This window comes from Vulpes lagopus, chromosome 2 (genome assembly GCF_018345385.1).
Source record: "Vulpes lagopus strain Blue_001 chromosome 2, ASM1834538v1, whole genome shotgun sequence".
Classification (NCBI taxonomy): Eukaryota; Metazoa; Chordata; class Mammalia; order Carnivora; family Canidae; genus Vulpes; species Vulpes lagopus.
The window spans coordinates 173,228,273-173,252,806 of record NC_054825.1 but is presented as its reverse complement, the minus strand read 5'-3'; the positions used below and the strand labels follow the sequence as shown (position 1 = coordinate 173,252,806).

The 24,534-nt window shown below is 53.4% G+C and overlaps 3 protein-coding genes across 19 annotated transcripts; all 3 read right to left on the bottom strand.

Annotated features, from left to right (window-relative positions):
- Positions 1 to 154: 154 nt before the first annotated feature.
- Positions 155 to 4,402, bottom strand: SYNE4 (spectrin repeat containing nuclear envelope family member 4). Of its 9 annotated transcripts, none has more exons than XM_041743438.1 (9): positions 4,201 to 4,402; positions 3,958 to 4,095; positions 3,629 to 3,680; positions 3,273 to 3,340; positions 2,994 to 3,137; positions 2,266 to 2,781; positions 1,311 to 1,388; positions 526 to 657; positions 155 to 432 (listed from the first exon to the last, which is right to left on the bottom strand). In XM_041743438.1, exons 5-9 carry the CDS (start codon positions 3,006 to 3,008, stop codon positions 232 to 234), a joined length of 942 nt encoding a protein of 313 aa, XP_041599372.1. In that variant the 5' UTR covers positions 3,009 to 3,137; positions 3,273 to 3,340; positions 3,629 to 3,680; positions 3,958 to 4,095; positions 4,201 to 4,402; the 3' UTR covers positions 155 to 231. The 9 variants fall into 9 exon arrangements, with proteins under 9 accessions (XP_041599372.1, XP_041599367.1, XP_041599366.1 ...); XM_041743433.1 differs by lacking the exon at positions 3,273 to 3,340 and having other exon boundaries at positions 2,266 to 2,514; positions 2,587 to 2,781; XM_041743441.1 differs by lacking the exon at positions 3,273 to 3,340 and having other exon boundaries at positions 158 to 432; positions 526 to 581; positions 2,266 to 2,514; positions 2,587 to 2,781.
- A 136-nt stretch (positions 4,403 to 4,538) lies between these two features.
- Positions 4,539 to 9,539, bottom strand: ALKBH6 (alkB homolog 6). 8 transcript variants are annotated; one of them, XM_041743446.1, is made up of 8 exons: positions 9,497 to 9,539; positions 8,828 to 8,853; positions 8,632 to 8,710; positions 8,284 to 8,352; positions 6,766 to 6,826; positions 6,251 to 6,423; positions 5,929 to 6,045; positions 4,539 to 4,977 (listed from the first exon to the last, which is right to left on the bottom strand). In XM_041743446.1, exons 2-8 carry the CDS (start codon positions 8,851 to 8,853, stop codon positions 4,714 to 4,716), a joined length of 789 nt encoding a protein of 262 aa, XP_041599380.1. In that variant the 5' UTR covers positions 9,497 to 9,539; the 3' UTR covers positions 4,539 to 4,713. The 8 variants fall into 8 exon arrangements, with proteins under 8 accessions (XP_041599380.1, XP_041599381.1, XP_041599382.1 ...); XM_041743447.1 differs by having other exon boundaries at positions 9,472 to 9,518; XM_041743448.1 differs by lacking the exon at positions 8,828 to 8,853 and having other exon boundaries at positions 9,472 to 9,518.
- A 408-nt stretch (positions 9,540 to 9,947) lies between these two features.
- CLIP3 (CAP-Gly domain containing linker protein 3) lies at positions 9,948 to 24,420 on the bottom strand. Of its 2 annotated transcripts, XM_041743430.1 has the most exons (14): positions 22,866 to 24,420; positions 22,331 to 22,556; positions 18,836 to 18,975; positions 18,657 to 18,750; positions 18,295 to 18,456; positions 17,758 to 17,876; positions 16,608 to 16,844; positions 13,942 to 14,077; positions 13,665 to 13,793; positions 12,800 to 12,943; positions 12,591 to 12,714; positions 12,321 to 12,385; positions 11,887 to 11,959; positions 9,948 to 11,495 (listed from the first exon to the last, which is right to left on the bottom strand). In XM_041743430.1, exons 2-14 carry the CDS (start codon positions 22,494 to 22,496, stop codon positions 11,441 to 11,443), a joined length of 1,644 nt encoding a protein of 547 aa, XP_041599364.1. In that variant the 5' UTR covers positions 22,497 to 22,556; positions 22,866 to 24,420; the 3' UTR covers positions 9,948 to 11,440. The 2 variants fall into 2 exon arrangements, with proteins under 2 accessions (XP_041599364.1, XP_041599365.1); XM_041743431.1 differs by lacking the exon at positions 22,866 to 24,420 and having other exon boundaries at positions 22,331 to 22,844.
- Between the last annotated feature and the right edge of the window lie 114 nt (positions 24,421 to 24,534).

The window sequence follows — 24,534 nt, the reverse complement described above, 5'->3', positions numbered from 1 at the left end:
AGCCCTCATAAAAGAGAGAATCCTGATCCTTCTGTCACATGAGGAGACGGCGAGAAGGCGACCATCTGTGAAGCAGGAAGCAGACCTTCATCTGCTGGCACTGTGATCTTGGACTTCCCAGCCTCCAGAACTGTGAGAAACGAACTTCTATTGTTTATAAGCTACCCAGTCTGTTATTTTATTATAGCAGGCCCAACGGACTAAGACACATCCTTTGACAGTGACCATTTATTACATATGTCCGGGCTGTGTACTCAGATTGGTGGGGGGCCATTGACGTAGCTGAGCACCAGGTAAGGTGTCCTGGCCAGTCGGGCAGGAGAGCAGCAGGACCCTCCTGTCAGCGGCAGGAGCAATGTGGCACCCACCAGGAGAAAGAGGAAGAAGAGAAGGAGGAAGGTCAGGGACTGCCTGGAGGCAGGAGGATGGACTCTGTGAAGGGAAATATGGTGTGAAATGCAGTGTTAAACTGCCACCTTGAGCCCTGTACCCCACACCCCCAGAGCCATCTCCCAAGCATCTCACCCAGGGTCTACCTCCAACATCACATCCTGGAGACTGGGAGGTGTTTGCTTCTTGTCCTAAGAGGAGACAGCAGCCAGCAGCAGAATGGATGGAAGTAGCACTTAGTCTGGATTCTTCCTTACTATAACAGACCTACAGGGCTGAGTTTATTTTTCCTCCTTTCCTGGCACATCCTGAACCCTCAGGACCCAACCACATGGACTTGGAACATCTCCTAGTGTGGTGGGTATCTGTGTCTGCCCTCCATCCAATCTTCCTGTTCCTGATGACAGTGGCTTAATGAGGGCAGGGGCTGGAGGGCATCCTGCCTCCCCACCCACAGGCCTTTGGGTGCTTGAGTAGCTGACCCCACACAACTCCACTTCCATGACTGGGCATGTGAGCCAGATCTGGCCAATGAAAGCACTCCATCAGCTTGGCCACCGTGACTGGGTGTAGGCCATGACCCAAGCTGGCCAAGTGGGAATCAGCCCTGGGACTTTGCTGCCAGTAGGTCGGTAGCACTCTGGCACTCTGCTTCTACTCGGGTGGATAAACCAGTGGGATGTGAGTGTTTAGTTGCTGGGCAGCCATTTGCTGAGAAGAAAACCATCTTGGAGAAATAGAGCCCAAGAGAGGGAAGGGCTGAGCCCTGGATAGCACCTGAGATCTTCTCAGCAGCACCTGGACTTTTCAGTTACATGAAAAAATATCATCCCTTTTTTTGTGTAATTCAATTTGGGTTAGGTTTCTGTCACTTGCCATCAAGATTCTCAAGTGATACCCCTGGCTGAGGACCAGCTCACCTGAGACTTCCGGAGCAGGGAGCGTCTTCGGTGACCTGCTAAGTGTTTCCGGTGGCTGAAGCCCGACATGAGCATGTCCTGCGGGGAAAGAGAGGTGGGGGGTCCTTGGAGAACTAGCAACAGACAAAATTGGTCAAGGGCCAATATGGGCTTGTCATAGAGATGAGATTCTGGGGGAAGAAAAAGGTCTCAGGGAGAGATGAAGAGAGGGGCAGAGACGAAGAAACCAAGAGAGAAGAGATATTACTTATTCATTCATTTAACAAATATTTAATGAGTGTCCATTACATGCCAGGCACTGTTCTAGAATCTATAAACCGGCAAAGTCCTGGTGTCCATAGAACTTATTTTCTAGCAAAGAAACCACACATTCATAAATAAATGTACAATGTCAAGATGTGGTAAGTGCTGCTAGGAAATAAAGAGCTTACGGAGTGATCATGTCTGGAGGTCAGGGCAGGCCTCTCTGAGGAGGTGACATTTCGGAGGGCACCTGGCTGGCTCAGTTGGCAGAGCATGTGAGTTCAAGACCCATGTTGGGCATAAAACTCAGTTAAAAAAGTAATAAAATTTAAAAATTTTTAAAAAGGTGATATTTGAGGAGAGACTGGAATGAAGTGAGGAGATGAAGGAGGCATAAGTCTGGGAGCTTTGGGAGTGGGAGTGAACTGGGAATGTTTAAAAACCAGGAGGTTAATGTGGCTGCAGAGTGGAGAGTAAGGAAGAGCGAAAAGAAATGAGGACACGCAGATAGAGACCATAAGAGGGAAACAGAGATAGATAAGTCCCAGAGATCAATAGAGACAGGAGGAGGGAGGGAGGACAACACTGAGACAGCAAGAGAGAAAGAGACCCAGAGAGACAGAGCCACCAAGACCCACTTGAAAGGGAAGTGCCCCAAAAGAGGCGTCCCAAGGGTGCCTGTGGGGGAGGGGTATCCCCCACCTGCTCTCACCTCAAGGTCTTGTCCCCTGCCCTGGGGGCCTCTATGGCCACACAGCTCACAAGGAGCTCCTGGCATCCAGGCTGTCTTTCGCCCCAAGGGCCTGAGGCCTCCAACATCCCCTGCTGGGTCCCACTCCAACTCTGCGGGAATGGGGAGGCTACTTGGCGCCCAGGGTCCCCAGACCCCACTAGGTCCTGGTCCATCCACGTCGCCCTCGACTTCCAAGTCCTGGTCCAGTGGGTTGGCTTCCTCAAATACCTGGTCAGAGGACAGAGTCATGGCGATTGTGGAATTGGTTCCTGGAGCGGGGACTGCCAGGGTGGGCCATACCAGGCTATAGGTGACCAGCTGGGCCTGCAGCCACCACAGTCGCCGAAAGATGCTGCCTCGGTGGGCTCTGAGGGCCCTCAGGACCTGCTCCAGGGACGCCCGGGCCTGAGGCTCACTCCGCTGTGCCAGCCCCTCACCAAATGCCAGCAGTGCATCCACACGCTCGGCTGCCCCACGTAGGTCTGCCTGTAGGGTCTGGGGACACAAGGTTAGACACCCCCACACACACACAACATACCCTACCCACACACAGCAGGAGCTCCAGAGATCTGGGACTTGGAATTACATCCCTTCTCTCCTACCCAGACATCTGGAACGTGGAATAAACCCATTTCCCACCCTAGGAAGCTGGTACCCATTCGAGAGGCCCTGCCCACCCTCCCACATTTTGGCCTCCCGCTGCCCACCTGCAGCTGGACCATCCTGCTCTGGGCTGATGCCCAGGGCCCCAGGCCTTGCTCTAGGTCCTGCAGCCGGAGGCCCAGCCCCAATAGGCATAGTGATAGACTGTCCTGCTCAGCCTCCAATACCTCCTGGCCAGAGATGAGATGCTGGGGAATACAAGGGGTGGAGTTAGGGCTGGTAGGCCAACAAAGACCTTGCCCCTACTCTCATTGCCACCCATCTCCTGCAGGCTCCTCCTGTGGCAGCGTCCCTTCCTGGGTCTGCACCAGGGCGGCTCCCACCTGGAATCCTTCCTGGTAGAACCAGGCCTGAAGACCTCTAGATCAAAGCCTCCAGGTTTTCAAGGCTCCTAGAAACATGGACATATGGGGTCTGGGGGCCCAGACAGGGAGGGGTGATGGAGCTGGATATCCCCACAAGGAATAGGACTGTACAGGGTCAATGATGAAACCATTCTCTCCCAGTCGGTAAAATAATGAAGTGATTATAGTGATTGGTAAAGAATAATTTCCTAGAACATTCCCCTCACCCCCACCCCCAGATGCCCAATGCTTTCCCAGACTCATCATCTCATCCCCAGATTCTAGGGGAGAGGAAGTGGGGGCTGGCCCAAGGGCCCTGGATCACCTCAGCTTACCTCCCGGTGTCTGCCTCCAGCTGGGTCCTCACTGGAAGAGGGTGTTGGCCATCTGAGAAGACCAACAGTAGGCTCAGTGCCCCTCAACCCACCCTGGAAGTGTTTGGGAGGATCCAAGGAGTCTGACCCGTTTCTGGGCTGAAGGTATGAAGCACTGACAGGCCTCTGTGTGAGCCGAGATGCCCATCATCCACCCTACCTACCCCTGTCCCCAGCTCCCTCTGCCATGTCCCTAGGTGATTACAGCCACAGTACCTCTCACCCTCAAAATGCCTCTGCTACTGCCCCCACCCTTTTGGGGCCCAAGTTTCAGAAACCCCAGCCCCTACCTGATTCTCTCCTCTCCAGATGCAGAGCAGATGGTGCATTCAGCAACGTCGAGTTCCCTAGGAGCTCCAGGGGGGTGGCTGAGGGGCTCTGAGGGGAGTCTAGGGCCCAGGGATGGGGGCAGGGCCATAGCTGGGAGCCTGAGGACAGAGTCAGTGAGGATCCCCAGTGAGAGCCCTTTTTCTGGTCAGGGGTATCCCCCCAGACCTCCTCAGTAGGACTTACCCAGGCAGGTAAGTCCTTACCTTAGGCCCGAGGCAGCCAGAGGCCCAGGGGCAGGCTCAGCTCCACCTCCTTACCAGTGGAACCTGGACTCAGGTAATTTGATGCCCAGCTCAGGTGAGAGCAGCATTTAACTCCTTCCTCTCTAGCGGGTCAGTTGGCTGAACCTCCCAGGCTCACCCCATTCATCCCACCTAAGGGGTTTCCACATAGGACCCTGACCCCTCAAGAGCCCTGGACTCCACCCCACTCAGTGACCCCCATACACCTAGCCCCAGGGCCCACACCATCCAAGGTCCCAGACGCACTGCCCTCAGGAACTCATGCATCTGCCCCTCTACCCAATCCAAGACCAAAGAAAGATTTTTGTTGGTTTATTTGAAATGGGACCTCTTCCTGTAGTTCCCACAAAGTTACTGGGAAAATATATAACCCCAGGAAGGGTGGGGAGGGGAGCCGCCTCTGCCCCAGGGTTCCAAGGTCACAGGGTCGCAGATGTCAGGAGGTGGAGAGCCCCAGAATGAGTCCACCTGGCATCACTTGCTGAGCAGAAGGCCGGTGCGCAGCACGCGGGGCACGCGGCGGATGGTCAGCGAGACGCGCGTGCCACGGACCAGGCTGGCTCCGGGCCGCGCCGACGGGCAGGCGGCGGCGTTGGGCGGCAGGGAGGTGGCGTCCAGCGCGTCTACGCGGGCAGCTGCGATGCCGTGAAGGAGGCGCGTGTAGGCGGTGCCTCGGAGCACCAGCAGGCTGCGCGGTTCCAGCAGCAGCGAGGTGGCTGGCCGGGGCGGGGCCCGAGGCTGCGGGGTGGGCTCAAGGTCAGCGGGTCCCCAGAAGTCAGGGGGCTAGGTTGGGGTGGGGAGGGGGTTAGTGAGTTCCTAGGGGCAAAGGCTGAGGGTCTGGAGTGCAGATCCTACTGGGGTCTCAGCTAGTGGGGGAGGATGGAGGGCAGGACCAGCAGTCCCTTGGAAGGGGACAGAAAGTTGGCTGCAGCTTGCACCCAGGGATCAGCAGTCTTAGGAACTGGATGGAACTGGACTGAGGGCTTGGCCGAAGTTAGGAAGAGGGGCTAGAGGGATGAACACAGGCGACGAGGAGCCGGTGTGGTCTGGGTCTGTCTGCAGACATCAGGATGTTTGAGGACACCAGCACAGTAGAAGGGGGTGTCAGCCTACCCAGGAGCATGTAGGGCTAAAAAGGAGTAGCTGGGTTTCCCAGGGAGTTTCTGTGAACCGTGAGGTGTCAGAAATGTATTACTCAAGGTCAGGGAAGCTGTGGTCATGCGCGGTCCTCGCAAAGGGAGTCAGTGTATCTGGGGCGTCCTTGAGCAACGAGTCATGGGTTGACTCCCCAAGGAGAATCTGAAGTGTCCTACCAGGCGGATCTACACTATTGGAGTGGCAGAGAGGTCTGTGTCGGGGTGCCCTGTGCAGTGGGCAAAGAGGATGCCTAAAAGGAATATCAGAGACACCCCTGAATAAATGGTGTTGAGGAATCTGAGGATATCAGTTATCTACTGGAGTGTTGGGGAGTCCTGCATAAGGTATATGGACCTTGGGCTACTGGGGGCACTCTGAATATGTGGGGCCAGGGGATCTGTTGGGCATCAGGGGATCCACTTTGAGGGGACTGGGGAAGGTGTCTGGGAAAGTATCAGGGGTACCTTGCAAGCAGGAGGGGTTGGGGCCCTCTTGGAGGATGTGGATTGTCAGAATGCCCACGAGTGGCTGGGGCAGGGTCTCAGGGCCCACCTGCTCGGCAGGGTCATCATCCTTTGGCTGCCGCGGCTCGTAGAGGTCCAGCATGGTGTGGGAGCCCAGGCTGATGGTGCTGACGGTCGGGTAGTAGAGTGGCCCGTCCTCGTGGGGCTAGGGAGTGGGCACCAGGGCTGGACAGGGCAGGAGTCCACACCCCCCACCCTCTGGGGCTCAAGGAGGGCGCCCCAGCTTGGGATGGGGAGGTGAATGCCTGCTGGAGGTATGTGGCTACTGAATGAGTAGAGGTGGGTCAACATGATGCCCTGTCCCGTGGTGGATCAGAGGTCTGGGGATTAGGGTGAAGGTGTGTGGTTACCATGATGCCCTCCCCAGGCAGATACTGGTTCACAAGGACGTGGTTGGCTGGGAGACCCCCAAAAAGGCTGAGGTCAGATACTTTGTCCACGTAGCGCTGGAGCCACAGAGGCAGCCGCTCAGGAACCATCCCCCGGGGATGGGGGAGCCCACCTGGGAGAGGGCAATGGGGTCCTGAGGACACCCAACCAAGGAGCCCTGGCACCTGGAGTCCCCATTAGGGATATCCCAGTGGCTGGAAGCACTCTGACCCTGGGGAACCTCCGACTCTGGAGATCACTACCCGATGCTTCCAAGGTGTCTTGACTTCTTTAAACTTCTGGACACTGCGAGATATCCCCAACTCATCAGGAAATCCCTAGTCTCTCAGAATTTCCACTCACCCCTCAGAATCCTCCTGGCCTTTTGAATCCCTTTAACCCTCAAGAACCCACCCAGTGCCTTGAGTATACAATCTGAGCCACCTGCCCCAGCGTATATCCCCAAATTGCCCATGCCCCTGGTAGGGACACTTACCCCAGTTCTGTAACTTCCTCCCCGAGAGCTGGGTCCACTTTGGCTTTGGGGCATTGAAGACCTAGGAGGTTGGGAGGGGTCAGTCCTTTTTCAGGATCACCCTCACTGATTCTCGCACCCAGGTCAACATAGGGCCCTCTACCTGGGGTTGAAATGGGTCATCTCAAAGTCTGTGGGATTGTTCTCTGATACAGTGTTCCCAGGCCTGTGTTATTTGCCCTCTTCCCTGTGTCCAGGATCAGGAAAGGAACCACAACTACACAATCGTGGTCTGAATCTATTGAGAGCTCTGGGCTAGACTGAGCTCTTTTAATCCAGCAAATAGTGTGCACTCTGTAATTTCCTGAATCCTGGGCTCTCTCAGCACAGCCTGACTTCTGAAACCTCTTTGTTCCCATCACCCGGGGGGAGGAAATGTGCTAGGCTGGGCTATCTCAGCATAGCAAAGAGAGTACTTTGAAAATTCTCCACTGCCAAGATCCTGTGGGTCTCGAATGGGCAATCTCCAAGAAGTCTGTACTCCACTCAATAATCTCATTTCTTTCATTGTTATGGGGCTGGAATGGGCTATCTCAGCACACGAGTGTGTTCTGTGGGGGACCTGGGTGGCTCAGTTGGTTAAGCACCCGACTGATTTCATCTCAGGTCATGATCTCAGGGTCCTGCATCAGTCTCTGCTCTCCCTCTGCCCTCCCGACACCACCCCGCTCAGGCGCTCACTATCTCTCCCTCTCAAATAAATAAACAAAATCTTTAAAAAACAACAATAACAACAGAAAGTCTGTGCTCTGCAGCTAACTTATTCCTGGGACTCAAACTAGACAAGATTACTTGGGGTAGCACAAGGAAGCTCTGTGCTCTGTAACTAAGTCTCTGAAGCTGCAAAAGCTCCGAGCTTTATAAATTCTTTCCCCCACCCCCCACCCCGAATCTTAAGAATAGAATATAGAATACTGGGCCATCTCAGCACAGGTGATCTGTGCTTGGTAACCTTGTTACCAAGACTTTGGGTCTATGCTGAGCTATTTCAGCAGAGGGAAGAGGTTACCCTGTAGCATTCTGATGCCTGGGTTTTGTCAGCACAGAAATCTGAAACTGCAAAGTCTTAATTCCCCAAACCTCAAGGGCCTGAACTGGGCTATCTCAGTCTATATGTATAATCCCCCTTTCTCTATGATAGCAGGATTGGGCTCTCTTAGTAGAGAGGGTATGAGGTTTCTAACTTCCATGTTTCTAGCAATAACATCTGTTTGGAGGCCATACTGGGCTATCCCAGCACAGGGAGTCTGAGCTGCATAATAACTACCTTTCTAAGAATCAGTTTGGTTTCCCCTAAGCTGCCTGGGAAAGGCTCTTTCTGACAGACCCAGCAGGTCCTGCGAGAGCAGCAAGTAGGGAAGAGGAGGGATGGGTGCTGGGTGGCACTCTCCTTCCTGCCAGGATCTTCACTATAGCCTTAGGGGTTGGGGAGGGATCTGAGAAGGAGGGAAAAACACGACAGAAGGGTGTTGAGGTTACCTGTCGAAGCAAATACTCTTCCTCTTCCTTGGAGATGAAGTCAGGGACATAGTAGATTACAGGTGGTGCCTAGGATAGAGAACCCCCTGAAAGTGTGGCCCTTCAACCTACATAGGAGCCCTAGTAACACTGAGCAGACCCTCCCTCTAAGAGAGGCTCCAGATGTTTCCAGACAGGCCAGGGCCTGACGTCAAAGGACTAATAATGCCCACTTGGGGGGTGGGAAGTGGGGAGTGGGAAGCAAGCAGTCCCAGCCCACAAACCCAGGAGTCTGCCTATCTATCCCCACTCTTACTCTCCCACCCTCTAGTCCCCACCTTCACCCTCTGCACCCCCAGTCCTGACAACCTGCTCCACCCTGTACGGTTCCAGGGCGGGGACCCTGGCGTCCTGATCTTCCATCGACACCAACTCCATGCACCCAGTCCTGTGGGGAAGGGGAGGACACTCTGAAGTCACCAAGCTTCCCACCCTCAGGCTATGACCCCATTTTCGGCTTTATCAAGGGCCAGGGCCTCACCTCAGCTCTACAGGGAATACTCACTTGGTTTCCACCTGAGTCCTCGGCATCTCGAAAGCCACCCAGATACAGTGAGCACCCAGAACATTGCCCCACTGCCCCAAACTCCATCCACAACGTCTCATCCAACGGCACACATTTTTGCCCTCTTAAGCCTCTCACGGAGAACATCCTCTGACCTCACTGGGAGCCGTTCTCAAGAGCTCCACGCAGGGCCTCCAGGGCTGCACCCCAAAGCCCCTTCAAAGAGTTTGAGACCCCCTCCTAACAACTTCAGGCTTGCAACCATGAGTCTGGGTCTCCAACAGTATTCACGGTCACCATGCACCCTCCTCCTGCCTCCAGCCCTTCAGACGCCCCATTCTGAACACCCGCGTGCCCCCGATCCGAGTCTCAGAAAGGCCCACTCTCCGTCTCCTCGGATCCCCCCATTCTGGACCCCTTCACACTTCTCCCGAGCGCCCCTTCCCTGCAGCAACCCTAGGCCTTTAGTCTGAAGCCTGGCTCCTCTCCAACCTTCTCTACCTGAACCCCTTAGACTCCCCACACCGAGTCTTCTAGAATCCCACGCTCTGAGCTTCCCTGGAATTCCCACCCGAGCTTCCCCAGGTCCCCGTTCTCAGCCCTCTCAGACCCCATCTCCGTCCCCAGCCACCCCCAAAACTGACCGTCCACCAGTGTCCCCTCCAATACCCGAATTAAACACCCCCATTCCCTTCCCAGCCACTTCCGCCCACGTTCCTGACGCAGTTTCCTCAAACCAACGGGAATTCTCAAAGGTCCTGAGGGTCCGCCTTCCACCCAATCGGCGCTCTCGCCCTGTATTGTCCCGCCCCCACCCTGGCTCAGTGATAGGCCGCGCCTCCCGGGCTCTGAGCCAATGGAGATCCTCCGGAGACGGGTCTTTATCTAGCACCGACCAATCAGGCTCCAGAACCTGCGGAGTGGGCCCAGATGGGAGGGGAAGCCTTCGAAGGGCCCAGGTGGGAGGGGAAGCGGCAGGAAGAAGCCGGATTGTTAGCAGGACTTCCCGCAGGCGGAATCATTCAATGCCCATTGAAGGAAGGACTTCCTTTCTCGTCCTCTGTAGTAAGGGCTACACAGGCAGGCCCGTAACTCCCCAAATATTGACCTGACGCAGACAAGCCATAGAAACATCTTTATTGAAGGGGATAGGGGTCATGCTGAGTTCGGGGACATGCAGTGAAGGGGCAGTCGTGAGCTGTCCTTGGTGGTCAGGGCCCCAGGTCCACCCTAGACCCCCTGGGCCTTCAGGTTCTCCCTCAGGCTGTTGGTCTGGCCCGGGTGCTGTGAGGTCCTTTGGTGCCAGTGACTCAGATTTGGTGTTTTGGACCTGTGACCAGAACGTAGATTGAAATAGGGTTCTAGGATTTGGGATCCCCTCAAGGCCTTGGGGCCCTTCATATATTAGAGATGGAGGCTTTAGGATTTGGGGTTCCCTGGGGGCTGGGGCTCTTTGCATTTGGGTGTCTTGAGATCCATCGACTCAGGGCATTGAAGTACTCCGGTTTTCAGGGATGAGAATTCCTGTTTGGGGTCTCCTGGTGCCTACCAATAGGGCTTGAGGTGCCCTGGGAGCCCGGGATGCATATCCTGACTGCAATTTCCTCCATCCCAGGCACAAGGACCTCCATGATTGGGGTTTCCTGGGGGCTTAGGATTGAATTTTTAAATTTGGGATTCCCTGGGGATTTGGGGATTCTATGATTTGAGGATCCTGGGAATTAGGGCCTTGGGGTCCTCTAGGGGCTGTAGGACTTGGGAACATGGGGGAATTTGGGACATGTACTCTGGAGCTTAGTATCCCCAGAGTCCCAGAATGGGGCCTCCAAATTTTGGGGTCCCCCAAAGGGGGAAGTCGTTACTTAAAAAATAGAGAATTTTCTGGGAGCCTGGCCAGCACAGGGGCTGTGGGCCGTGTCGGGTGGGCTTCATACAAGGCACTGGGGGTTTCTTGAGGGCGCAGAGGGCAGGAAGACATAGGGGTCCTGTAATTAGCACTTCCAGGACTGTTTTGGTGTCTGTATATTGGGGGTGACAGTGGGCTGGTTAATGTGGGTCTCTTCTTGAGGGGTAAGAGTAGGGATTTGTCTCTGATTGCAGTGTAAGCTTTTGGGGTGACCATGGGGGTCACAACATCTTGAGGGGACTGATGTTAAATGTAGATCTGTTACTCTTGCTCTGGAGGTATGACCTGTGTTTATTTCAAGGGGACTTGATGTGTGTGTGTGTGGGGGGGTCTTTGTTAATGGGGGAGGATTCTGATCCAGTGATGAATGACTCAGGAATGTTCTGCTCTGGAGCATTATGTAGAGGTCACCATTATTTGAGATGATGTGGAAATGTTATTGGGGGTCTGCTCTGAGGGGTTGGGGACAGGAACTAGCCTGAAGGTGCTACACTCAGGGAATCTCTTTCTGGGTACCATGGGGTCTGTATTTGGGGGTTATCATGAGGGAATCTGTTAATAATGGGGCCTCAGTGATCGAGGGCTGGCTAATGGGGTCTCTATTCTGGATGTGTTACTGGGAATCTCTATCTCAGGGTGACTTGGGGGCTCCTGTGTCAGGAGATGCTAGAGGGGACTCTTTGACTCTCTGTCAGATATCCAGGCCTCTAAGACTGCATCTCCGCCCTCAGCATCCAGGGAAACCAGCAGCAGAAGAGCAACCTGGAAAGGAGAATCACTTCTGTCACACCTTGATGTAGGATGTGGGGACATCTCGGCTCATCACCCCCCACCCCACCCCTGCTTCTCCCCAAGTGTTTGGGATTTGGCCTTTTTGAATTCTGCCTCTACCTATCCAGCTATGCCTTCTCAGACTCATGTGAAATAGAAGCTATTTTGCCTCCTTTACCTGCCCCTTAAGAGTGGAAGGCACCAGAATTCATTGTGGGGACCTCACTCCCTAAGAACTGTTTCTGGGTAAGCTGACTAGTCACAAGTTTTCCTAACCTCTATTTCCGGCCCCAACCAGAAGTCCAGATCCCTGTGTCCAGTGGCCCTGTGCAACCTCTCCCTGAATATCCCACAGGACGTGGGCCAAGGGTTGGCTACCCACCTGGAGATGGAGTTCTCTGATGCGATGTCCTTTGGGGTCCGGACTGTCGTGAAAGTGCGTTTGGGCTGTGTCACTAAAGGGGAAGGCAAGGTCTCAGGTGAGGGGATGACAGACCCTCAATACCCAACTAGTCTCCTTGTCATTGATACTCATCCATGTCCTCAATACCTACCTGGACCCCACATTCCAATACCCATCTGGATCTCTTGTAATATTCCGTGTCCCCCAATACCTACCCATGTCCCCAGTGCCTGCCCAGAGCCTTGTCACTAACATCCTCATACCCCATGGCACCTATCCTCATCATTTTCCTGGACTCTGTGTTCCGTATTAAATACTGTCATCAACACATACCTGAGAACCCATGACCTCTCCTCCTATCCCCAAACCCTTACTCCTCCTCCTCTACCTCCTACACCTCAGTCCCAACTCACTTGTCACTTGATGCACTTTTTTGGCTCCGACATTGTCCCCAGGGGGGTCAGTGGATCCACCAATCCTAGGCAGACATAAGAAGAGTGGGAGGAGTCAGAGTCACAAGATCCCAGGGGAGCTGAACCCACAGGTCCCACGCAGAGAGAGCTAGGGTGTGGAGGTGGGTATCCACACCGTCCTGCTGGTCTGAGAGGGAGAGACACCTGGAAGGGGGGCAGTGATCAGGGTTCTGGGAGGTGCCCTGGGTTGGGGTCGGGGTTTGGGCTCACCTCTGAATTCGGGATGCTGGCGCAAAGACTCCATGCCGTGGGGGGCAGGTGAAGTACCGGACACCGAAGACAGAGCCATCATGCTTGCCAGTTGGCTGGTCTAGCTCAATGCCATACCAGTAACCTGTGGCAGTGGGGTGTCAGCATGCCTCAAGTCCCACCTGCCCACCCCATCCTCCACCTCCCACCCCCCAGATCACTGTCCTCACCCGGGGCAAAGTCTGTCTTCCCATAGAAGCGCACAATCCCTTGCTTCTGGCCAGCAACAAGGACTTGGTCTCCGACCTCCGCCTTGGCTCCCTCCCGCTGCTGCAGGCTGCCCAGAGACGGGGAGGACGGGGGCTTCTTCTTGCCTAGGGTAAAGGGTATAAGGGGACGGAGTGGGCCCCCCAGATGCCAGCCCTGGGGACCTCATGCTACCCAGAAAGACCAAAGGTAGAAACTCTGTCCTGGCTCTAATCAGGAACTCTAGAGCCTTCCTCAGAACTGGGGTATGTGTGGGGGTGGGGGGCAAAAAAAAATCAATTTTTTAAATTAATTAACTAATTAATTTTTAAAATTAATTAACTAATTAATTTTTTAAAAAAGAACCAGGAGGGCTTTGGGCTTGGAAGGAAACAACCTCAACTGCCAGAAAACTTGGGGGGGGGGCAAGGCCTGAGGGGAAACTGAGTCAAGAACCTGGAGAACCCCAAAATCCTTTCTCAAAGCTGAGGTTATTTAGGCCAAAGGAAAAACTGAGTCACAGAAGTCAGGAGCCCAGAAATTATCCTTTTAAAATGAAGGAAGGAGTTGGGTGTGAAGATAAATCAAGTCCTTAAAGCCAGGAACCCCATAGATTCTTTCCTAAAACTGGGGGGAACCCCTTGGACCTGAGGGGAAACTTAGTCATCCTTTCAAGAACTGGGTGGGGGGCCAGTACTAATTCAAAGGAGAAATAGAGTCATAGAAGTGAAGAACTCAGACATTGTCCTCTAACACAGGGACCTGAGGAGAAACTGAGTCACTGAAGTTGGGCTACCCACAGAATATCCTCAGATTGGCTCTCCTCACCCAGAAGGCCCCCGCTCTGACCTTTGTGTTCCCTGCGGCCTTTGCCAGTGACACGGGAAAAGTCCATCCGAGGAGTCCGAGGTGTGGAGGTGACAGAGGAGGGGGGTGCGTCCACTACCTTGGAGATCTTGGACACAGAGGCAAAGAGACCTGGGGGGACAAAGCCTGGGCTGAGAATTGTCCAAGCCTCTGCCCTCTGCCCGGCCATCGTCTCCCCTGCCCCATCACCTAGTCAACAGCACCAGAACCACTGAATGGACCCCACCCCCACCCCTTTTGAGCCCCAGGTGGGACTGACCCTGCTTGGGAGGGCAGATGAAGTACCGGACGCCCCCAACACTGCCATCATTCTTGCCCTCAGGTTCATCCAGCTCCACGCCCACCCACTGGCCACTGGCGAACTCCGTGGTCCCGCAGAACCGAAGTGTGCCCGTCTGAGGAAATAAGGGAGGATATGGTTTGGGTGGGTGGGTGGGGAGTGGTCCTTGAGAGGCCATGATAGATGACTGGCACACAGGCAGCATGGAGAGAGGATGAGGGAGCCCTAAACTCAAATCTATTTGCACATCACCATTTACTGGCTATGTGACTTAAGTCACTGTGTCTCTGTGTCTTCCTCTATGAAATGGAACTAGAAATCACACCTACCTTAGAAGATGGTTATAGAACTACCCTGTCCAATGCAGTAAACGGCCATTAGCCACATAGAACAATTTAAATTAACTGAAATTAAATTTAAATTTAATTTCTCTGGTTGCATTCACCCCATTTCAAGGGCTCAATAGCCACATATGGCTTATGGCTATTTTGTTGGGCAACACAGACCCAGAATATTTCCACCACCACAGATGGAAAGATCTATTGGACAGGGCTGTGACAGCCTCAGAAGAGGGCCTGGGGCTGAGTGAGGGATCAGTGAGTGTTGACTATTAGTATCTTGCACTTTGGTCAAATGACCTTTTGGGCCTTAGCTTCATCTGTAAAATGGAGATAGCAAAGTACTTCATAGGCTGGCTGTCTGATCGAAACATTTGGAATATATGTAAGTTCATTTGGTTGCAGTGATAACAGCCTCAGTGAGTATGGCTGTTATCATCGTGTGAGGCTGCTTCACTCTCTAAGGCTCAGTTCCTGATCTATAAAATGGGTGAATAGTGCCAACTCTGGAGGATTGGTGTAGAGATCAGAATAGTGCCTGGCACACAGAAGAGCATTTGTGATGCACCAAGCCCTATTCTAAGGGCTTTACTAATTTTAATTAATTTAAGCCTCCTACGACTACTTGAGGTGGGTACCATTATTAGCTCCATTTTAGAGATGAAAAAACTGATTCCTCAGAGACGTGGAATCAGTGGCCCCAGGTCCCACAGCTAGAAAATAGCAAAGCTGACATTTGCCTGAGCTCGTAAACACTGTGCTATGCTGTTTCTCTAAGGGGCAGGTTGTTATTATTGTTCTTATCTTCAAACAAAAGGTTTCACCTCTCTGAGCCTCTAACAGTCTTCTGGGTTGTAAAATGGGGAGAATCAACCCATTTTGCTTTCAAAATTGTCACGTAGGGGATGGCTGGGTGGCTCAGTGGTTAAGCGTCTGCCTTTGGCTCAGGGCATGATCCTGGGGTCCCGGGATCGAGTTCCACATCGGGCTCTCTGCAAGAAGCCTGCTTCTCCCTCTGCCTATGTCTCTGCCTCTCTGTGTGTATGTCTCTCATGAATAAATAAATAAAGTACTGAAAAAGAATTGTCATGTGAATTTGATTAGATCACGTACAGAAAGTATTACAGATGGGGCTGATGTATGCAAAACTCTTGATCAGAAAACACAATGTGATTTTTATGGTTTCTCACTGTACAAGCAACAAAATTCAAATTCCTCCAGTGTCCTGCAGGTCTGGTGTGATCCAGCCCCTGCTGTCCTCTCCACTTCCCCCTCCAGTCACACTACCCCTTCTCTCCTCCTGGGCTCTATACTGCCATTTCCTCTGTCTCCATGTTGTTGCAGGTGAGCTCCTTCCCCTCTTGGCTCAGACATCAGCTTCTCACAGAAACCTCTGGAACACCCAGGGGCAATTTACTAAATCCAAGCTTTTTTTTTAAGTCAAAAAAAATTTTTTTAAAGTAATCTCAAAAAAATAAAAAATAATAAAAATGAATAAACAAAAACAAAGTAATCTCAATGTCCATTGTGAGGCTCAAATTCACAACCTTGAGATCAAAAGTCCCATGGTATACTGACTGAGCCAGCCAGGTACCCCTAAATCCAAGCATCTGATGGTTTTCAAAGCCCTGGTTGCTACCAGGTTTATCTTAACTATGGGTTTACTTTATTGGCTGTGTCTTCTTCATTAGAAAAAAGCTCCATGAAAGTGGGTCTGGGCTCACACAGCCTTTTATTCCCAAGGATGGGCTGGGCCCAGCATGGAGACTGAGGGACATCTGATAAATAAACCAAAGTTGGAATACCTGGATGAATAAAGATTCTCTCTGCCCTCTGAGCATTTATACCTGCTCCCCCTACATGGGACTTCCCTCCTCCTTTTATTCTTCTGGCTCATCCTTCCTATCTTCAAGTGGGTGCATCCATCCTATCATACCCCTAACTGTTGTGATCTGTCCTTTTTGTCTCAATCAAAGTACTAAGCACTGTGGGAGCAGAGGTGGGCCCTGAGTGGGGATCACAAAGCCCCAGGGAACTCACAAGTGCAGAGCTGCCTTGATCAATCTGCTTATGCTTCCTCATAACAGCCATGACTGTCCTGGGCTGTCACTGTCAGGTGATAGATCTGTCTTCCCCCCCTGCACTGACAGTTCAGCCCAGGGTGGGACACAAAGGAAACACAGAACAACTGTGGGAATGCCTGGGAGGGTGGGTAGCCAAAGGAGAGGGTCTACGCTGTGCCTGAGGACCCAGCTCTGAGGTGTGAGGGCTGAGTCCTGCCCTCCCCTCCTCTCCCCAGTCTCTGACCTTCTGGCCATCCAGCAGCACGCGGTCTCCCAGACGCAGGCCCAATGCACTGAGCATCAGATTGCCTGGGACGTTGTCATAGTTCGGTAGTGTGACCTTGGGGAGGGCACAGGAGAGTGGCACGGCCTCCTCCAGCAGTGTTCGCAGCTCCTTGGCCACCAGTGCTGCCTCTGCCTTGTCCAGGGACATGTCCATGGGGTCTGGGACCACCTCCGCTGGCACTTGACCCTTTCGGTTCTGGGGGCCAATGGGAAGAAAGGAAGTGAGGATTCAGTGGCACAGGCTCTGCCTTCACTGAGCCTATGCTTCCAGAGACCCCTAGTCTAGGTAAAGCAAAGGCAGAACTAGGTCATACCCTAGGCCAATATGGGAATAAGAAGGGGTGAGGCATTACGATATAGCCCATGTCCCCATGTCCCCTGGGACATCTACCCTAAACCTCAGGCTGGGGATTTCAAGTAATTGAGGGTGGATCTATGGGTACAGCCAAGGGAATAAAGGTCACACTTCAGTCTATAGGTCATGCCCTTAGGGAGGCCATGCCCCAGGAGATCCCAAGCCTGGAATGAGACCATGTGAGGGATGAACCCTGAAAATGGTCTCCTGTGGTCCTGGGTCAGGGTCCAACTGGGCCAAAGGAGAATGAGGAGAGGCAGGGCTTCAGAAACACAGGCCATGTCCCCCAAGATATCTGGGCCTGGAATAATGCACAGTAATTGGTGTTAGGAATAGGATCTGGAAATGGATGAGTTGGAGGTCAAAGATCATGTTTTAAACTTATGGGGGAGGCCCCCCTCTTCTCATTCACTGAGAGTCTCAATTCTTTTCACGATCTTGAAATATTGTCTACATACAGCCCAGGGTCAGTCAGCATTGAGAGAAGGTATTCCTTGCTGAGTAACCGTGGAAAAATCACTCTCTTTGCCTCAGTTTCTTCATTGTAAAACAGGGCTCATAATAGAGTTCACCTGATATATCATGAACCCTAAGTAAATACTAACTATCACTTCACTTGTTGAATGTACAGGTGATTTTTGTAAGGAGCTCCCAGAAATGCAAGTGGTCCTAGAACCCCCTCATCCTCTGCTGGCCCGAAAAGGGGTGGGAAAGGAAGAAGGAAGACACCGGGGGCTGGGCAAGGGCGCAGTACCCGCAGCGCAGGGTTGGCACCATGCTCCAGCAAACATTTGGCGGCGCCCAGGCACAGGTTGGAGGCTGCGATGTGCAGGGCTGAGCCGTGGTTGAAGTCACTGCACGTGGAGTTCACCACTGGGTTGTGGGTGAGAGGAGGGTTTCCGGTGAGTGGCCTCAGCACCCTGCCTCCTTGCCACCCTCCTAACCCATGCCCCCATCACTGCCTTACAGCCTCCCCCAATCTATCTCTTAACCCACAGGCCCCAAAGCTCCCCACAGCCAGCAAGCGGAGGCCCACCCCTCCTTCCCCTTCCCTTCCCCTCCTCCCCACTAGGCCCCGCCCCTCCCAAACTGGCCCTGCCCAGCCCTGGGGATGGGTCATGGATGTCTGGGCCCCATAACCTGCACCTCCTGTCTCCAACCTACCACTGTCTCCTCGGATCCCGGCCCCCTCTCCCCTCATTCACCACCCCACAACACACATCCAGGGCACCCTCCTCCTGCTTCCAGCCTCCTCCTTAGCCTGGGTCCCAGCCCGGATTCTCCAGCTCACCTCTCGGCCGAGCACCCTTAAGCAGCACTCGCACGAGGTCGGGCACGTCGAAGTAGGCAGCGTAGTGAAGTGCATTCATGTTGGTCCAACGGCTGCGCAGTGTTACATCGGCGCCCAACGCCAGCAGCTGCTGCGAAAGGCGCACAGCCGCAGCGGGGTCCCCTGCGCAACAGCCCAGGTCAGCTTGTGTCCCCTCCTCCAAAGCCTGGGCCCAAGGCATAGGGAAGGCTCTGCACCTCAGGGACTATGCTTTGGAACCTTAGGCTGCAGGCTCAGGGTGGGCCAGGATTCTGAATGGTTTTGAGTGTGTCCGGTCCGGGGCCGGATGTGTTGGGGCTAATGGTTTGGGGTTGGGACCTTACCAACTCCATGGGCTCCAGCCTTGCATGCGTAGTGGAGCAGTGTCATGTCGGTCAGCCCATCTCGATCATTCACGTGGCAGCCTCGACGCAGAATCTGGGAATACCAGGGGACCAGGGAGGTTTACCCAAACATGTGAGGGACCCCGTCCTCTCCCTCCCTGGCTTCCCAAGCATCTTACCTCGTTGCCGATGACATCGATCTTGTGCTGGACTTGGGGCACCCACTGGCGCACAATGGCGAACAGTTCAGGGATGGTAGTCTGGGGGTCAAAAAGAATCTCCTGGCACGCCGGGTCATTGGGATCGAAGAATGTGAAGGCTAGGGTAGTAAGAGGTCCAGAGTCACCCCAGGCAAGCTGAAGCCCTCTTTCCATCCTGAGGCAGGGCAGCTCTAGGCCTTTGCCTTTAAGATCCTCTATTGCATGGTCTCAAACCATGGTGCAAGGGCCACAGACATTTTCTGTGTGGCCAGCATGAGGCTTCAGAATCAGGAGGTTTCACATAAAACTCCAGATGCCCAGTGTGTCTTGAAAAGTTGGCAGATCCAGCAATCCTACAGAGCAACAAACTCCACTCCTGGAAACTAGAGTGTGGAAGCAGCACAATACCTTGACTCTGCATGCCCCCCGGGGTTGGGGGCAGGGGAGCTGCTAGTGCTTCTAACACATTGCTGCCCTGGTAAATATGGGCACAGTCTGGCTAAATCTCAAGTTAAAAAAAAGAAAAAGAAAAGAAAGAAAGAAAAAAGAAAAATTAAAAGCCAGAAAACTCAGTTTTTAAGAGAAATCTCAATTTTTCAAATACTGTGCAGGACACATAAAAGTACCCATGGGCAAGGTGGGGCCAAGAGGAACTTCCATCTCCCCCTATTAGGCTCTGATGGGTGCTGCTCCTGTAGTACTGCCAACTGCCAGCACAGGGCCTGGCACATGGCAGGAGCTCAGTGCATACTGAATGAATGAGTAAATGAACACCCAGATGACACCTGGCCGGGAAAGTGGCACAGACAGAGCGTCTCCAGGAATCAGCCTGTGTGCTCCTTTTTATACCCCAGTCACGCCACAGCCCTCCTTGGCTCAGAACCCCACCCTGGCTCCCACCCCACTGTCCTCCTCACATCCCACGAACCCTGCACAAACTGGCCTCGTCTGTCCTCTCCCCCTCATTCATTCTACCCAGCCACACTGGCTCCTTCTGTTCTTCCAACACGCCAGGCAAATTCCTGTCTCAGTGGCTTTGCACTTGCTATTTTCCTTGCCTGGGCTGGTCTTCGCCCAAGCCTTCTCAAGGCTTTGCAGGTTTTCCGCAAACGTCACCTCTTCACAGAGGCTTCCCAGACCACCCTGTGTAAATCAGCACCTGTGCCCTTCTCCATCTTGGGCCCTTTTTCCTTTCTTTCATCACAGCACATACTATTTAACATTAACTTTTTTTTTAATTTTTTTTTTAATTTTTATTTATTTATGATAGTCACACAGAGAGAGAGAGAGGCAGAGACACAGGCAGAAGGAGAAGCAGGTTCCATGCACCAGGAGCCCGACGTGGGACTCGATCCCGGGTCTCCAAGATCGCGCCCTGGGCCAAAGGCAGGCGCCAAACCGCTGCGCCACCCAGGGATCCCCTTAATATTAACTTTTTTAAAAAAAAGATTTTATATATTTATTTGACAGAGAGAAAAAACGAGTGGGGGAGGGGCAGGGGAGAAGCAGACTCCCCACTGAGCAGGGAGCCCCAAGTGGGGCTGGATCCTAGGACCCTGGGGTTGTGACCTCAGCCAAAGGCAGATGCTTAACTACTGAGCCACCCAGGCACCCCCACTTAACATTAACTTGTTTACCCTCTCTTCCTTCCCTTTCTCCTTCCCTTTCCTTTGTTTCTCTTCTTCCCTCTTTTTTCTTCTTTTTCTCTCTCACTTGCCTCCCTCACTAGGATGAAAGCACTAGGTTTCTGTGCTGCCCATTCGCTCCCTTCTCCCCAGGGCCCAGCATAGCAGCTGGCATGCAGTAGGTGCTCAATCCATCTCTACTGAATTAAAGGCACACATTTAATACACAAATACACAAGTTCTTCTCGGAGTCCACCTTAGCCCTCTCTCTCTTCTAGACCACATTTCCAGATTCCTTCATGTTCTGTGACCAAACCCTCCTTGTTCTACAAACAAGATTCTGAGGGAGGCAGGGGTGGGGCAGAGAGGCAGCCTGCACCCTCCAACTTCTCACCAGGCCACAGGTCACAGGCCCCAGCCCCATCTAGCCACATTTCCAAAAGAGATTTTCCAGTTTCCTGGGGTGGATTCCTCACACCAGACACCCAGATAACCTTATTTTTCTATCAGACTGAGCTCAATTTGTAGCCTCTCTGACCCACCTCTAGTGGGTGACATGGCCACAGATGCCATTCTCCAGCCCTATCCTACTGATGCCTACTCTTTGAACCTGACGTCTAGTTTCTAAACTTACAGCTGCTGGGGACTCCCAGCCAACATTTTCTAAAAGCCCCCTCCACCTCTGTAACCAGTAGCCAGAGGGAGCTTTTAAAAATAGAAATCAAAAATACAAATCAGATCCACCACTCCTCTGCTTTTAAATATCTTCCCACCAACTGCTCTTCTCTCATCACACATACCATAGCCCCTAAGGGGCCAGGATCTAGTCATGGCCAAACTAACTCTCATCACTCCCTAACAGCTCCAGGATTGTCTTCTGTTCCTGTCAGGATTGTCAGGGCTTTTGCACATGCTGCTCACAGCCTGGAACTTTCTTTTTCCAGGTCTCTCACAGCTGATTCCTCCTCATGCTCTGGGTCTCAGCCTAAATGCCACCTCATCAGAAAGACCCCCTCGGACCACTCCGTCTCAAGGTGCTGCCCCCTAACCCCCCCCCATTATAATGTCCATCTTTTAGTTCTTTCATAGCATTCACTCCATCTGAACTTATCTGATTTAAATATTACTTGTTCTCTCCTAAGAGTAGGGACCATGCATGCCTGGATCACTCACCATTAAATCTCTATCACCCAGAGTAGTACTAATGGATAAAAATGCTTGGTGAATGATTAGACACTTTCAGTTTCTCCAAAAAGCCACCTTCCCAGCTCCACAACTTCCTACCTTGGAGCCTTTACTCCTGAAGTTATCCCTCTGGGCATTCCCTTCCCTCGCCCTTTTGCTTGTTAAACCCCAACTCATCCTTGGGTCTTCCTCAGATGTTACCTCCACACGGAAACCGTGTCTTAAAAAGCTCCTGCAGCATCCTATTCTTGGCAAAAACAATTCTCATCACGGTCTTGCAATTATACATTTATATTATGTTACATTGTTATCTGTGTAGGTTGTCACTGAGGCCTGTAAGTTCTCTCAGGGCAAAGACTCCGTCTGGCTCCATGCTTTGCCCCAGGCTCCTAGCATTGAACCAGGTCCAAGACAGCCTTTTCAGTAAATGTTTGTTGAATGACTAAATGATTGAGTGATGTGTCATGAATCAAAGGTTAGACTTATGCTAATTCCATTCTCCAATGGGTGAATGAATAAATTAACGAAGGGGGCATCCAAGGGCCAAGACTCCCCCAGACCACTTTCGAAGTGAATCAACCCACCATCACCGTCAGAGAGCTCAGCCCAACCTCCCTGGCCACCCAAGGCTCCAGACCAAATGCAGGGTGGGGAGGGTGGTTACCGTAGTCTTTGGGGAGGGGGGCAGGTGCCGAGGGGTGCACAACAGGCTTCTGCCGGCGCTCCTGGGTGGGGCTGGGGGCCTCGGGGACCAGCTCATCCTCCTCCTCCTCTTCTTCTTCCTCCCCCCGGAGTGGAGGGGCCATCGGAGCGGGATCTGTCTTAGTCATGGTCTTCAGTGGCCCTCCGGGGGGCGGGTGCAGAGTTGGGGGGCGGCTTTCAGGCAAATCCTGAAGACAGCGGTCAGTTAGAGAGAGCGCCCCATGGGGTCCAGGGTGTGAGCCCCCAGAAGCCACCCCAGCGGCTCCCACGCCCCCAGCTCCGGATTTTGGGCAATCATAGCGACGACCATTACCCCTCGGAGGACCCCGGTGTGTGGACCCAGGGCCCGGCACGTCCCCCAGGTCCAGCCCCCATTCTTCTCCTCCCCGCGTCAGGCCCCTCGGTCTAGGCCGCCCCCTCCCCGGGTTTGTTTATCTCGGGATGCAGGATGCTTCGCCCCTCCCCTTCCCCGCGGGCCTCCCCTCTGCCCACCTTACCTCGGCCGATGGGGCTGGAGACCAAAGCTGAGCCTGGGGAGCCTGGAGTACTGGGGTGTCTGTGTCGGGGGAAGTGATGCGGGAGGAGAGGGAGACAGAAGGGGACGAGGCCCAGACGCCGACTGGGGATGGGGGTGGAGAGGGAGGGGCGCTGACGGCGCATGCGCAATGGTACCCCCAACCAGGCGCGGGGGCGGAGATACTGGGAGGCTCCTCGCTTTGATGAAAAGGCTCGAGGCAGCGTCGTGAAGGGGACAGGCACGGAGGATGGAGAGAGAAAGGAGAGGTGGCCACGGAAAGGGATGTGAGGCATCAAAAGAGAGATGAAGCAGAGACAAGGGGAAAAGGAGAGGGATGGGAAAGCGGGCGCAGTCCTTTTTTGTGCATCCCCGACATAGAGCCTTTCCCCAGGCCCAGAACCAGGCCAGCCAGGGCAGGGGTCTCTGTGGTGGCGGTGGTGTTCTCTGTCTCTCTCCGATCTCAGACCTAACCCCTTCTCCGTGCTCGCCGCCTATCAGGGGGTCTCAGAGTCGTGATTCTGTAGACTCCGTCCGTCATCGTGGTTAGCATCACAGTGCTCACAGAGCACATACCAGGCTCAGAGAGGTTAAGCCGCTTGCCCAAGGGCACACAGCAAATAGGGGATGGAGCTGACTTGAAACCCGACAGCCTGGCTGGAGAGTCAGGGTTTTTAATCACCACACGACATGGCAGTAGCTGTGTCTAGGGGACAGATCTGCCAATGAACGCCTCCAACCCTATCTGAACCTGTATCTCCCCTAAGACCTGGAGCCAGCCCAGGGTCCAGGCCTTCCTGGCTCCATCATCATGGTCTGGCTGTCATGCCTGCCTGGCTGTAGCCTGCACTGCCCAAAACCCGAGTCCAAAGAGGACTGGGTTGACTTTGCCTTCCATCCTTCAACCTTCTAATGATCAAGGCTGGTGATTCCATCTCCAAAATATTCCCAGAATTTCATGCCCCACCCTACACCCAGGCTCTCATCCTGGTCTTTCATCTTCTCCCACCTGGACTATGGCAGCAGCCTCTTTCCCGTTCTCCCTCCTCCTCTTTACCCCACAACTTGCTCTCTGTAATGCATCCATAGGGACCTAACACATACCCCCATCAGGGCCCTCCTCATTTTGGAGACATCTGCTTGCTGCATCTCATTCTAGATTTTAAAAAACCCATGTTGTCAACCACAGCCCACAAGGCCCTAGGTGAACTTTCCCTGATCATCTCCAGCTTCTCCTCTTCTCACTCTCCCCCACATTCACTGTACTACACTGGCTTCCTTGCTCATCCTCAGTGCAGCACCTTTACACCGGCTGTTCCTTCTGCCCAAAATGCTCCTCTCCCAGATACCTGGTTCCCTCTCTCCCCTCATTTTTTTACTTATTGGCACCTTTTCAGTGAGACCTCCGCTCTATCTAAAATTGCACCTCCCCCCCCACACACACTCCCTTCCCCGCTTCAGTTTTTGCCATAGCAACACTGCCCTCCTCCAGCCGACACCCTAGGTGTTGGGCATTTGCAGGGGCTGTTCTCCACGGAGGATCCAGCCCATATGCCTTCCAGGCCAGCTCCTCTCATCCAGGAGTCTGCGCACACGTCGTCTCCTTAAAGAGTCCTCTTCATTCATTCATCCATCCACCACCCCCACCCCAT

Excerpts from the sequence above, each read along its gene's own strand:
- CLIP3 (XM_041743430.1), bottom strand. The coding sequence starts at position 22,496 with ATGACTAAGACAGATCCCGCTCCGATGGCCCCTCCACTCCGGGGGGAG. Across the intron at positions 11,960-12,320 it reads AAAAGTGCATCAAGTGACAA|TGACACAGCCCAAACGCACT; the intron begins GTGAGTTGGGAC and ends CTTCCCCTTTAG. Across the intron at positions 11,496-11,886 it reads TCAGAGAACTCCATCTCCAG|GTTGCTCTTCTGCTGCTGGT; the intron begins GTGGGTAGCCAA and ends TCTCCTTTCCAG.
- ALKBH6 (XM_041743442.1), bottom strand. The coding sequence starts at position 8,928 with ATGAGACGTTGTGGATGGAGTTTGGGGCAGTGGGGCAATGTTCTGGGT. Across the intron at positions 6,046-6,250 it reads TGCCTGGGGAGGGCATCATG|CCCCACGAGGACGGGCCACT; the intron begins GTAACCACACAC and ends CCCACTCCCTAG. Across the intron at positions 4,978-5,928 it reads ATGATGACCCTGCCGAGCAG|CCTCGGGCCCCGCCCCGGCC; the intron begins GTGGGCCCTGAG and ends CCCACCCCGCAG.
- SYNE4 (XM_041743432.1), bottom strand. The coding sequence starts at position 4,085 with ATGGCCCTGCCCCCATCCCTGGGCCCTAGACTCCCCTCAGAGCCCCTC. Across the intron at positions 2,782-2,993 it reads GCAGGATGGTCCAGCTGCAG|ACCCTACAGGCAGACCTACG; the intron begins GTGGGCAGCGGG and ends TTGTGTCCCCAG. Across the intron at positions 433-525 it reads ATGTTGGAGGTAGACCCTGG|AGTCCATCCTCCTGCCTCCA; the intron begins GTGAGATGCTTG and ends TTCCCTTCACAG.